Source organism: Populus alba, chromosome 3 (genome assembly GCF_005239225.2).
Source record: "Populus alba chromosome 3, ASM523922v2, whole genome shotgun sequence".
Classification (NCBI taxonomy): Eukaryota; Viridiplantae; Streptophyta; class Magnoliopsida; order Malpighiales; family Salicaceae; genus Populus; species Populus alba.
The window spans coordinates 21,959,064-21,972,017 of NC_133286.1; the positions used below are offsets into that span (position 1 = coordinate 21,959,064).

The 12,954-nt window shown below is 35.1% G+C and overlaps 2 protein-coding genes across 4 annotated transcripts; one reads left to right on the forward strand and one right to left on the reverse strand.

Annotated features, from left to right (window-relative positions):
• Window positions 1-728: 728 nt before the first annotated feature.
• On the reverse strand, window positions 729-2,343 carry LOC118031725 (probable inactive purple acid phosphatase 24). The gene is made up of 4 exons (XM_035036216.2): window positions 1,997-2,343; window positions 1,763-1,850; window positions 1,242-1,508; window positions 729-881 (listed from the first exon to the last, which is right to left on the reverse strand). The coding sequence occupies exons 1-4, from the start codon at window positions 2,323-2,325 to the stop codon at window positions 729-731; spliced, it is 837 nt and encodes a 278-aa protein (XP_034892107.2). The 5' UTR covers window positions 2,326-2,343.
• Window positions 2,344-7,531: 5,188 nt separating this feature from the next.
• Window positions 7,532-10,443, forward strand: LOC118031729 (GRAS family protein TF80). Of its 3 annotated transcripts, none has more exons than XM_073407987.1 (2): window positions 7,532-8,136; window positions 8,825-10,443. In XM_073407987.1, exon 2 carries the CDS (start codon window positions 8,850-8,852, stop codon window positions 10,278-10,280), a length of 1,431 nt encoding a protein of 476 aa, XP_073264088.1. In that variant the 5' UTR covers window positions 7,532-8,136; window positions 8,825-8,849; the 3' UTR covers window positions 10,281-10,443. The 3 variants fall into 3 exon arrangements, with proteins under 3 accessions (XP_073264088.1, XP_034892118.1, XP_034892117.1); XM_035036227.2 differs by having other exon boundaries at window positions 7,533-8,099; window positions 8,857-10,443; XM_035036226.2 differs by having other exon boundaries at window positions 7,534-8,099.
• Window positions 10,444-12,954: the final 2,511 nt, after the last annotated feature.

Sequence of the window (12,954 nt, forward strand, 5' to 3'; positions counted from 1 at the left end):
AGAACACACAATTCTGACACTGAAAAAAGACACTCAAAAGTTCAAGTGAAAAACCTTTCATGGTTTTCCGATTGCGGTCATGTAGGAGACTTGAGAAGCCATAGGACTTATGAGGTGAAGGAAAAAATCCCATTCAACTAGAAATCCTGTTGCATAGCTTATGTCTCCAATGTGGAAGATGGAGTCTACATTCCCGGATTTTACCTCATCGGTCACGGCTTTAATCACTGAGAGAGATCCCGGCTACATGATCACGGATTATGAACATTGGTCAATACATTGATGCCATGGATCATCTTTGTTTCCCTCAACTTATATATGATAACATTTTTCGATTTCTTCGTTACATTTCATTGTATTGTACCTGGATGTAGTGTTCGACAGAAGGATCAAGAGGGGCTTTCCCCATATCACCAAATGCAAGAAACTTGAGCTCATCAGATCCTCCAGCAGGTGGAGTTCGAAACTGGATTTTATCACTCCAGCCAACCGAATCACTTCATAGGAAGAATAAAGTCCAATTAGCTATAAATCAAAATTTTGGGACATATTCAATAGTTACCTTCCATATCTGTAGGAGTACGTAGTTGAAGGCCTTAGTCCTGTCATGACTGCTGAATGAATGTACCCAGGGTCATGCCACCCAAAGTCCTTAGCAGGACTTGGAAGAACCGAAGCTATGAATTCCATACAATTTTCAGAAGATTCAAAATCATTACATAAACGTTTTATAAACCAAAGAAATACCAAAAAATCAGAACAAGGAACTCACTGCACATATCATCTTGCGAAAATGTTTTTGCTGTTGATGCCAGTGTTTCTCCATCTCCATATTGTACTTGTTGAGTCTCCTCACTCCCACTAACCCATGTTAATCTCATCTACGACATAAGCAAGAAGCTTAAACGTCAATTATAGCAAAAGCAACGCATGAAACTCCTCAAGCGACAAGATTAGTGCAGTTATGACTATTGAACTGACAAGTTTTATATCTAATGTAAGGTAGTGTTTGGTTACTGTCTCGGACAAAAAAAGACGAAGATATACAGGGCATGTTTTATTTATCTTTCCTGTTTTGAAAGAACATAAATTAACTCCATAAATATTTTGAGCGATAGATTTATTTTATATCTCTAGTTCTGTTCTTTTAACAAAATATATTTTATCCCTTCTGTATATATCTTTTTATCTATATATCTTGTATCTATCGTAGAATGCTAATCAAATACAATCTTACGCACCGATGTTGCTGTCGAATCTATGCTTGAGATATGCCCATGTAGTGGCTGGTTTGGATTGGAAAACTTCATAGGGCCAGACCTTGTTAAAATGCAAGGGGTTTCAAAACCTCCAGAAAAGAAGACAAATTCAATATCGGTCCTGATATTGATAACATGAAATGATATTGTACCACTGCAAGCTGACACTTCACAATTAGTATTGTTGTATTTCTTGCATTCCTGCTTAGTGCACTTCAGATAGTCTGGATCATTGCTCATATATTGTGCCTGCAATTTCAAAGATTCAAAGATTATAATTATACGTTCACTCTTAATGTTATTCTAATCTCATAATTTGTTTCGGAATTCAAGTTAAACAGGCTAAAAAAAAACAGGTGATTCATTCAGGAGCACCCACCCTTTGCCTTAAACAATTTCATGGGATCTACAAACTCAATCGATCACATCAATAAACTGATAAAAATAATAATTAAAAGAAGCTGTAGTAGGCTGGTTTTAGAATCAAAATATGGCATAATTACCTTAACAGGATAATGACAAAGTAGAGGGAGTTTACTAAGATCACCAGTCTGCACATATCTAGATTTTTTGAGAGGACAACTCTTGACACTGCAATGTAGATATTTAGAGACAATATATCATACATCAAAACAACACAAAAAGAATTCCATGATACACAGTAAAGGTACGCTACAAAAAGATTAAAAAAACAATTCAATTCGTGCATGTCTACATGCACATCTACAAACTCTTACTCGGAATCAGAAGGTGATATCATGGCAACCCAGTCATCATCCGAAGGAAGAAAAACTCCACTGACTGTAACATTGACATATTCATTGTCTGACAAGAGGCTGTTTTCTGAGCTAACATTGATTCGAAGGTAAGGGTTGGGGTCAGGACACTGAATTAAATCTCTTCTATTTAGTACTCGAAAACTCGATATTGCTGTATAATTTTGGTGCACAATGGCTGATCCTAGGACTGAGGGAGGCAACAGATAGGAAGAAGAGAAGGGAATGAAGGCTAGTAAGATGATGAAAACGTTTAGAATGATCAAAGAAGAAGTTGCTGAGGGTTTCATGGTGAAATTATTTTGTGATTTCCGAGGAATGACCATCCAAGTTGTGTTTGATTGTTATTAGGTTTTATACTAGGCGTGCCATTTTTAGTATTGGGATCTCGATGGAAAGAAATCCTCGTTGTGTTTGTTAGTAGTTCTAAGGTTTTGTAACTAACAATTAGGGTTAGTCCAAGTTTCATGTACCAACATTAAATTCTCTCTTAATTAATCAGATTTTAATTAAATTATATTCAGATTTCTAAATAAATTATTTATATTTAAACAGTGCACTTACAGAAAAAATGTATATATCTCGTGATATTTGAATCTTAAATAATAACGTGGGGCGTAAGCTTCCTCGCCATTGGGGCTAAAGCCATCAATGGTAGGTACAGTTATGTAAGTGGTTTTCCCTCCGTGTATGATTCCACTTTTCAATGAAATTCAATTTGGAGTGTATTGGGTTGATGATCGTAGTTATGACCATTTCATACCATGAGATCTACTGTTGCAGAATCGGCTTTTATATATATATATATATATAATTATGATTCTTTTCTATTTCAAGGGAATATCTTTTCTAGTTTTTTTTTCTTCTTCTTTCTATTCATTATCATTAGGATTTGTTTTAGTATTTTCTATAAAAAGAGCTGTAATAGTTTTTTTTTTTTTTTTTTACAAGTAGAGATCTAGACTTACGTTTTTTTATTTTTTAGAATTTTGGCATGTAATAAATCACTTTATCCTTCATTCTTGCTTGTATTAATTAGTATTAGAGCCAATAACCATGGTTATTTTGCTTTATTGTTTGATGTAGAACAACCATAATTAAAAAAAATTATATAACAAGACGTGTTTATATAAAAAAAGAGTTTTTTTTATGAAAAAAGGATATTCATGAACTAGTTTGTTATTTTTGTTAGTATCAATTGATATAAGATCCCAATAATTTCAGGTATTGCTTGCTATATGGTACAATCCTAAGCTATTTTATTTGTTATGGGCTATTAAACAATCATGACTCGAAGAGAAGCCAACAATTATTAATGATTATTTTGCCATACTGTTTGTTATAAAGAAACCCCATAGTTAGATGAGGTTGCATATTATAACATGCTTGTGTAGAATAGTACGAGGAAGTTTTCTCTACAGAAAAATAAATCAAAGAACTAGTGTGTTGTTTTTGTTTGTGTTAGTTACTATCATTCAAAATTCTCACGGTGGTACTAATAATGAGATGACTCACATAAAAATATTATTAGAAATTTATGATAAAATGAACCTATGTATAAAAGAATGTTCATGATGGAGGATAATTTTTAATTAAAGACTGAACTTGAAGATGAGTTTTTTCGAACTCGGAGAGACTCAAGCAAGATCTTTTTTTTTATATATATATATAGGAAAATAGATATATATTTTTTATTTTTTATTATGATGTTTTTCTAGGCCTTTTTGTTCTATTTGAAGGGAATATTTTCCCTAGTTCATTTTTTCTATTAAGTATTATTATGGTTTTTTATATTTTTCTATATAAAGGGTTGTGATAGCCTTTTTGCAAGTGGAGACTTAGATACATAAAAAATTAAATATTTTTGTTGTCTCTCCATATTTATGGTGTTTTTAGTAATTGAGAGTTTTGAAACACAACAAACCTCTTTATCTATTACTTTTGTCTACATTGTCAACAAGCTCATCAATTCTCGTTGATTATTTCACCTTATTGTATGCTACAAAATAACTATGACTGAAAGAGATTTATAAAAAATATATACATATGTTTCAAAAAAAAGCCAAGTAATTTCTTTCCACCATTTTAGATTTTTCCTTTCATAATTCTAGTTAGTTTATTGACTTCTCATTACAAAATAGGTTTGGAATTATTGACAAAAAATAAAAAATTGCTTATCATTGACTGCTACTCAAATCAATTTTCTAGAATGCTTTCGAAACATAAGCCCAGATGAATTTGTTGTTTAACTCATATATATATATATATATATATATATATATATATATATATATATATATATATATTGAGCAAGTCGGAGAACACCAGGTAAGATGAGTCCAAAGATACCGTGCGGCATGCCTGCCTACCTAAATTCCTGAAATGTCAAAGATAGCCAAAACAAACTGGTCATTCTCTAACAAGGCTGAAAGCATGTGGCTTTCTAGATTATCTCAAGGATCGGTTTAGCGAGTTAATTTACAAGGATCGGTTTAGCGGGTCAATCTAAAATTTAAATGTGCCAGGTTTCATGAAAAAAAAAAATTTTGATTTTTAGTGTTTTAAGATCGACTCAGGACCTAATCAAAATCCGTTGAAGCTTTAAAAAAAATAAATTAAAAGTACTAGTAAGCATACTATTAAAACAGAATACATATATACTAATAGACGACACAGAATGAAGGGTTGTAGAGACAAAATACAAGAGAATTAGAAAGTGGGATCATCTCAGATGGGCTTTTTCTGTCAAACAATTCTCTCTTGCAAAGTGACTTAATTTGTTCTTTAGCAAGGCTTATCGATCATACTGTTATGAACACATGGTGCTACAGCTCAACAGGATCACAAGTCAGCTGATGATCCACATATGCAACACCTGGAGAACCAATTAGTGAAAGTGCATGCCTACTCTCTTCAAGTCATCCTTTCCAGAAGAAAAATGAATGCAGCCAGCACCTTAACTATAGCCAGAGTTTCAGCTACGTACTCTTATATATGCTGTATACTGCAATTAATTGTTGAGTTAATTATAACTTAATTAGTATTTAATCAGTAAAAAAACTTAGTTTTGGTGTATGAAAACTGCTACTTCTGGTTTATCAACTCAGCGTGATTGAGTTAGAAATCAACAGCTGTAGTTTTTTTTTTTATATAATTATTATCATTCCTTTGTCATTCAATCAAAGAAATTTATTTCATTAGAAAGATGACAACTCTGCTAGTTTTCTTAGTACTTTTTTTTAAGGATTCTCATTACCCTACCCAGATAAGAATGGCAAGTAACTAGCCACATGATCTTTGGCAAAGAGTTGAAGTTTGTCTTATTTCTGGGAGTACTTTCTACCTCGTGACTAAGGCTAAAACGCTAGACCATCAATTGAAGACAAGGGCTTGTCCTCTTCATCAACCCTTTCTTTCTCTTGTGTCAAATATTATTCCTTTCTCGTACACCACAGGCACCAAGCTTAGCTTAACAAAGAGAATCCATCCAAATTAAGATGAAAGAACAAGCCAAGCTCCTTCATCATCACATCACACACCATCGTGGGTTCTTCACGTTTTGTCTTAAATCTCCACCTCTAATACAATCTCCTAGGTTTAGCTGAATTTCAGGTCCTTCTCCTTGCTACTGACCATGCCAGGCAACTAAACATTGTTATGACCGATAAGCTACAATTCATACGAAAATCTCGATTTTTTCTCTCTCGTCTTTCTAGCTCCTCTCACAAACTAATCTAAACGAGACTTGCCAAAAGAATATTAAGCGTTTCTATGCATACAATCACATGCTTTCTCTACCAAAGATAATAACTAGACGTTGAACTTACAACCCCCATGAATGAATAAAGGATATCTGATCTCAATTTTGTATTTAGTGAGTGCTTTTGATTGCCTTTTGACCCTCTTCTACTAACCTATTTTGAATAATTTGATCGATATGACCAAACCAAACCTAGTCAACTGATTTTTTTAAATTTTCTCCTTATATTTATCACTAGTAGTTATTATGAAAATAACATCGGACTTTTCTTTTTCTCATACCCTTACAAAAAACATGGTACTCAACAATATGATATTACATGGTCTTAATTCCTTTTCTAGATAAAATAAAGCAATGCTTATAAAAAAATGAAAGAAGATTGAATGCGTGGTAGATTCAATGAACTTTCTTTGTGCCTAAAATTAACCTCCAAAAGTATTCATCAATGGGAAGTGGGAACATCCCTCAAACAAGGAACTCACGCACAAGGGGAGCCAACACATAGACCAATGTAGGTCATTCCTATTGTCATTGATTCCATCATCATCTCCACTAAATAGACAAAGATCACACAAATATAAAGTGAGAAAAGAAGAAAATAATTAACAATTAGGTAAGTGGGTGCCATAAAAATATTGCTGTAACTTCCACTTACATATATATATTCAGCTTCTCATAGTGATGATGTGGTATACCACTAACCTAACAAAGACATGGTCTATCTTTGAGGATTTGATTTTATGAGATTTATCTAAGAAAAAAAGCATTTAGGGACGACTAGAAATCAGTCCCCAACTTATATAGTTATTAAAAATTCAATCCCAAACCTCTAGAATCTTGCTAATTTCTCCCCAAGGTTCCTTTGGTTAAGCATGTTTTCATCATCTCTATATTTGTTTTCTGCACATAAAATTGGCATCTTAAGCTCACTTTCCTCTGCTCTCACCATCGCTATAGATTGAATTGAAAGAGGAAGGAGATGACGATACAATTACAATCGGATAATACATCAGTGTTTTAAATGACTTACAACTAAAATATAACTAATGAAAAGCTCTTAAAGCTCCGTTTAGTAACGTGATTTAATCTGTTTTTAAAAGTGTTTTTCATGTATCAAATTCATGCTTTTTATTATTGGATATATATTTAGGCTTAAACATAGCATAAATTGAACGTTTTGAAAAAATAAAAATATATGTAAGCATAGATTGAATTGGATAACATTAATTGTTTTTTAGAGTGGATATTTTGAACTTATTAGCTTGATATATAAAAAGAATTATTCAAATGATCTCCATATCTCTATCCAAAATTTGGACACCCCTGTAACCTAAAATTCGTATTTCAACAAAGATGACACTTAAAATCAATATCCATATCCGAATCCATTAGTCGAGTACGAGCACGTAAATCTAGGGAAAATCCGGCTAGATCTTGAAGGTTGAGAACTCATATGTAAATTAGCATATAAATTTGGGATTGAATTGTAGTTATCTCATGCATCTATCGTGAACGAGGAATGGGACTAGATATTCCAAGAACTCCCACCAAAGGTTCCACACCTAAAGTTAAAAACTTCAATCTACTTTTGGCTTTTTCCAGAGGTTTTTCGTCTCTTTGTCCTGATGCAGGAAGACAGTAACAAGTGGATAGTATAATGGTCTAATGCCCTTTGAGAAGAAACAAATAGTGGTTTTGTTGGCACTTGTTAGGATTTGCTTTGCAATGCCCACTATCACCCACTAAGCAACAAGCAATGGTGTTGTTGTTTTGTTGGGGCACCCTTGTATTCTTGTTGTGTTCGAGCATAAAACACATGCTTTTGGCCAGCTATTATTCCCATCCACTCCACACCATGACAAGAGTGTTTCTAGAGAGATTGATACAGACAACACAGAATTTAGAGAGAGAGAGAGAGGTAATCTAGTGGGCTCTGGTTTTCAAGAAATTCCATTATTCCCTCTGATCCCCCTCCATGGACAACAAAACAAGTAGTGACAAAAACAACCACTTGTTTTGTCTCCAAAGCAAACATGGAAAGTACCCTAAAAGTCAAGAGCTTTAATTCCCATTTCACTGCTCATTTTGTAAACAAAAGGTTAGGCCAGAGAGGAAACCTTTGTGGAGTAGAGCGGATAGCTCTTGGTTCACTTTGATAGATTAGGAGAATTGTGGGGCCAAGCTTGAAACTTTCTTCAGGGGTTTTGGTGGGTTTCTTGTGAATTTCAAAATCCAGTTGTGGATTTTGATTCACTGCTGGTTTTGAACTGTAATTCACAGGAGAAAATCAGTGAACTCTCCCCGGTAATTCCCCGCTTCTGATTCTTGTTTTGGCACATAAGTGAGCAAATTTCTGAACTCTTCTTCCTTTTTCGTCAGAAAAAATAAACCGGTAGAGCTTGCTTTTCTCCGTGTCTGTGTGTTTTGTTTGGTTTCTTGCTGTGTTTGGTTACAGAGATTGCGTGGGAAAAGAACGGAAACTAGACTGTTTGATTATAAGTGTGATTATTGAGAAAAGAGATACTTACTGGAGGGTTCTAGACATTGTACTCTTAAGAATTGAATGATATTTATCTGGAAATTTTTCTCAATTCCTCAGCTAAAAAGAAAGTTCCCTGAATTTAGCTTGACATTTCAGAGAAAAAAGAGATACTATTTGGCTTGTTCTGTTTACATTTCTCTGTTTCTTTGTAACAAGGACTGTTGATTTTCTTCAGTGTTCCTGTCTTGGATTTTTTTTTTCTTTTCCTAGGAATTTAACCATCACCTTATGTTTTGTGTTAGTGTGTATTTAGATATTCTAACAGGCTGTGATTAGTCATTTGGAAGATGTAAGAAAGCAAAAAATATACTTATTAACCCTTTAACCGAGATTAGTCCAAGAATCTTACTAAGATGATGGTAGAAAAGATCATGATCTTCAGTTTCTGGACTGTTTTACAATTTTTACTTAGATATATGTTATGTAGTTTATTCATCGAACATGGACTTATTTTTTAGCATGTTTCATGTCATATTTTCTTGTTCAGGGTGTTGAGTTTGGTCTCGTCGTTAATGGTAGGAATGGTTCAAGAAGAGGGATCATCATCTGTAACTTCACCTCATCAGTTCTTTCCATGGATGTCACTGTCGCCAGGGATAGGATCACCATACCCTTGGCTGAGGGAACTGAAATCTGAAGAGAGGGGTTTGTGTCTGATCCATCTTCTTCTTGCCTGCGCTAACCATGTAGCGGTTGGTAGTGTTGAGAACGCAAATATTAGCCTTGAGCACATCTCTCATCTTGCCTCTCCTGATGGCGATACGATGCAGCGGATTGCTGCTTACTTCACTGCAGCACTTGCTGATCGCATTCTTAAAGGATGGCCTGGTCTGCACAAAGCTCTCAATCCAAAACAAGTATCTTTGATATCTGAAGAAATTCTTGTTCAAAGATTATTCTTTGAGCTCTGTCCCTTTTTAAAGCTTTCATACGTGATCACAAATGAGGCCATTATAGAGGCCATGGAAGGGGAGAAGATGGTTCATATCATCGATCTCAATTCCTCCGAGCCTGCCCAGTGGATCAATCTTCTTCAAACATTAAGCGCACGGCCAGAAGGACCACCTCATTTGAGAATAACAGGTATTCATGAGAAGAAAGAGGTGTTAGAGCAAATGGCTCTTCGGCTGACTGAAGAAGCTGAAAAGCTAGACATCCCATTTCAGTTCAATCCTATTGTGAGCAAACTAGAGAATCTTGACCTTGGAAATTTGCGGGTTAAGACTGGAGAAGCTCTTGCTGTCAGTTCTGTACTTCAGCTGCATGCTCTCCTGGCCATGGATGATGAGATGCATAAAAGGAACTCTCCATCAGGATCTAAGAATCCAAGCTCTAACCATTTTCAGAGAGTCTTACGGATGAACCAAAACCGACATACTCTAGGTGAGTGGCTTGAGAAAGATTTGGTCAACGTCTATAGCTCTAGTCCTGACTCAGAATTATCCCCACTATCTCCTTCTGCTTCACCGAAGATGGGCAGCTTTCTAAATGCACTTAGGAGTCTCTCACCGAAATTGATGGTGATAACTGAGCAGGAATCAAATCATAACGGGCTTAGTTTAATGGAGAGGGTCACAAAAGCTTTGAATTTTTATGCTGCACTATTTGATTGCTTGGAGTCTACTGTATCGAGAGCATCATTAGAGCGGCACAAGGTTGAGAAGATGCTATTTGGGGAGGAAATTAAGAACATCATCGCTTGTGAGGGCACTGAGAGAAAGGAGAGGCATGAGAAGTTGGAAAAATGGATCCTGAGGCTCGAGTTAGCTGGGTTTGGGAGCATTCCTCTGAGCTACCATGGTAGGCTGCAGGCAAACAGATTATTGCAGAGCTATGGCTATGATGGATATAAAATCAAAGAAGAGAATGGATGTTTACTTATTTGCTGGCAGGATAGACCACTATTTTCTGTGTCAGCTTGGAGATTTAGGAGGTGCGATTGAAAGATTATCGAACATATGGGGACTGTGCTTTCTATTATTTTGCTACTGTTCTTTGTATAAAGGATGATAACCTTTAATGTGCAGTTGCATAATGTTCAACTTTTAAACTTTTAAACATTTTCTCCATTTATATAACGTTGTAGTAGATAATTGTTTATGTTTATTTACTCTCTGATAAAAGTTGGATGATATTTGTTCCATACATTGAACTCTGGAAATTAGTTTGGTTTTTCCAGAAAGAATCATCGACTGTAAAATCAAAATATCCTGCAAATCTCCTGTGTCAGAACCGAAAATATCACAAGTTTCTTGTAAATGTTCCTGTAGAACCTATCATTCTGAACTCTTGAACAACATTGCTAGGAATATCAAAATACTTCCTTTCGAAAAGCAGCGGACATGTTCAACAAGTAGACACTAGGTAGAAGAAATGGGGAAAAGGAAAAACTGCAGATACCACTAATAATAAGAACATTCGGAAGTGCACAACAGTTACATTGTATTCAACTACAGCGTTTCTTGTCTTCGGACTGAATGAGATCGTCTTCAACAATGAATAGCCTCGAATGAACCGGAAAAGACCGCTACCTCCAACAACCTGGATTGTGACCTAGAATACTCAGGGCACTCCCATTGTACATACCCTCAACAAAAGCAAAACTCAAAACCATAAGCAATCCACATTCATGTTGAGAAGCAAAAACATACATACCCTGTGCTCCTCCCTCAAGTTTTTAAGTAGGTTCTGGCTCTTCAGTTAATGGATCATCCACCATGAAAGTCCTGACAAAGCTACCATTGTCTTTGCTGGTCCAGCAATTCTCATGGTTGTTTGGTTTTCCCCACTTTGAATAGTGTGAAACTAGAAATGCAGGCGTGCCATTTTCTCCATGCTTTTTTCGGATATGATCATAGGGGATTGCTCAAAGAACTTGCCATTACTAGTGCGGGAAAATGTCAAGAATAAGAGAAGAGCTGTGTGTGAATAAGACAAAAAGCCGTAAGGGAATGTTAGAAGAGGCTATTTATAGGATTGTGAGCTAGAATTGATGAATATTGTAGCGTGAGATTGGCCTTTTGAAGGGGGTTAATGTGGCAAAGTAATTAGTGTTGCATCAAAAGCAAGAAACAGAGTGATAGTAGAGAGTAATTTTGATGACTTTGAGAGGACCTCAAATTTCTTGAGTAAGGGGACATGTAGTTTACAGCAGCATTGAGGATGTTATCCTGTCTGAGCTGGTTCAGCCACTAAACATCACCAAGCTTTTTTACTCGAACACGATAACATTCACAGCCCATTATCAAATTACAAACCATAATCCGCAAAAACAGATAACAAAAAGAGAAAGAACATACATGAGGTTGTGGCCCAACGGTGGTGGAAGGGACTTGTTCCTTTTTTCTGCACCAGGGTTCAAGCCTCATTTGTGTACGTCTGTCACCTCCGCGGTGTCTTACATGCTCACTAGGCTTGCAGGATGTTTAGTGAGCCCAGAGATTAGTTGTGGTGCGCGTAAGTTGACCCGAACACTCCGGGTTATAAAAAAAAACAGAGAGAGAAAGAATAATCGATAATAAATTCAATCAGGAGTGCTTATTTTGTTGTGATAAATTTTGAGTCAATTGTGTCCCCCAAGTTTTACAAAATTTTAATTAATCTTTACATCTATATTTGGTATGAATTTTGTAAAAAAATTGCACTGAACAAAGTTCCCAATTGAGAAATCAAAATTATTTGGAAACAACATTAATTGATACAAAATCTTCCTTGCAGTCAAAATTGATACTACTCCAATACAAGGGTTCATTTTTAGGTTCGCCCACCATTTTTCATGCATGTTTAGGACTGAAATGTTTGATTAAGTTGAATCACATTTTTATTTCACGTGGATCCCACTAAAAAACTGAGATCTAATCTCAGTTTTTGATAAACAATTTATCAATAAAGTGGTACAGATTTGTAAGGAACTCGATGATTTGCATTAAAAATCTCTAAACTTAATTCAGAATTTGTGAACATTTTGGAGTTACAATAAAGAGACAATTTTTTTAAGAACTTAATTGAAGATTAATTTGATGATTGCTCTTCTTTTCTTTAAGAAATTCTTATGCTTCCGGGTCTGAATAGTAGAATACATACCATCTAATGCCAAGCTTTTACTGACTGTCTGTACATCAAGTTCAGCAATAGTTCTTGTTCATGGAAAGAATTAATCTCAGATACAGAATAACATATACAGCCACTAAAAATTGTATGTCAGTATAGGAAAGGTTGTTCTTCATTAGAGATTTCTTGTTCATGTGACACTGGGCATTGGTAGAGTGAACTGCAACTTGTCTTGTTCGTACTGGCTTAAAGCTAATTTATTTGGGTTTTACACTTCTTTATTCATGATTACAGCTGAAGTATCACCATTTGTTTTTTATTATTATTGTTTCCCAGTCATCTCACAGCTGTCTCTGCTCAAGTAAACACAATTTGTTTGTCAGCATTCTTGCCACATTATTTCAACTTGTTCTTGAACTCAAATCTCGATCCGGTATCAACTCCTGCAGCATCTTTTTTTATTCGTTGTGATAAACAAGGAACATTAATTTAATTTTTTTTTTGTCATATGGGTGACGTGCAATATCCACATGTTTTTAATGAATATATTGATAAAAATATTACGGG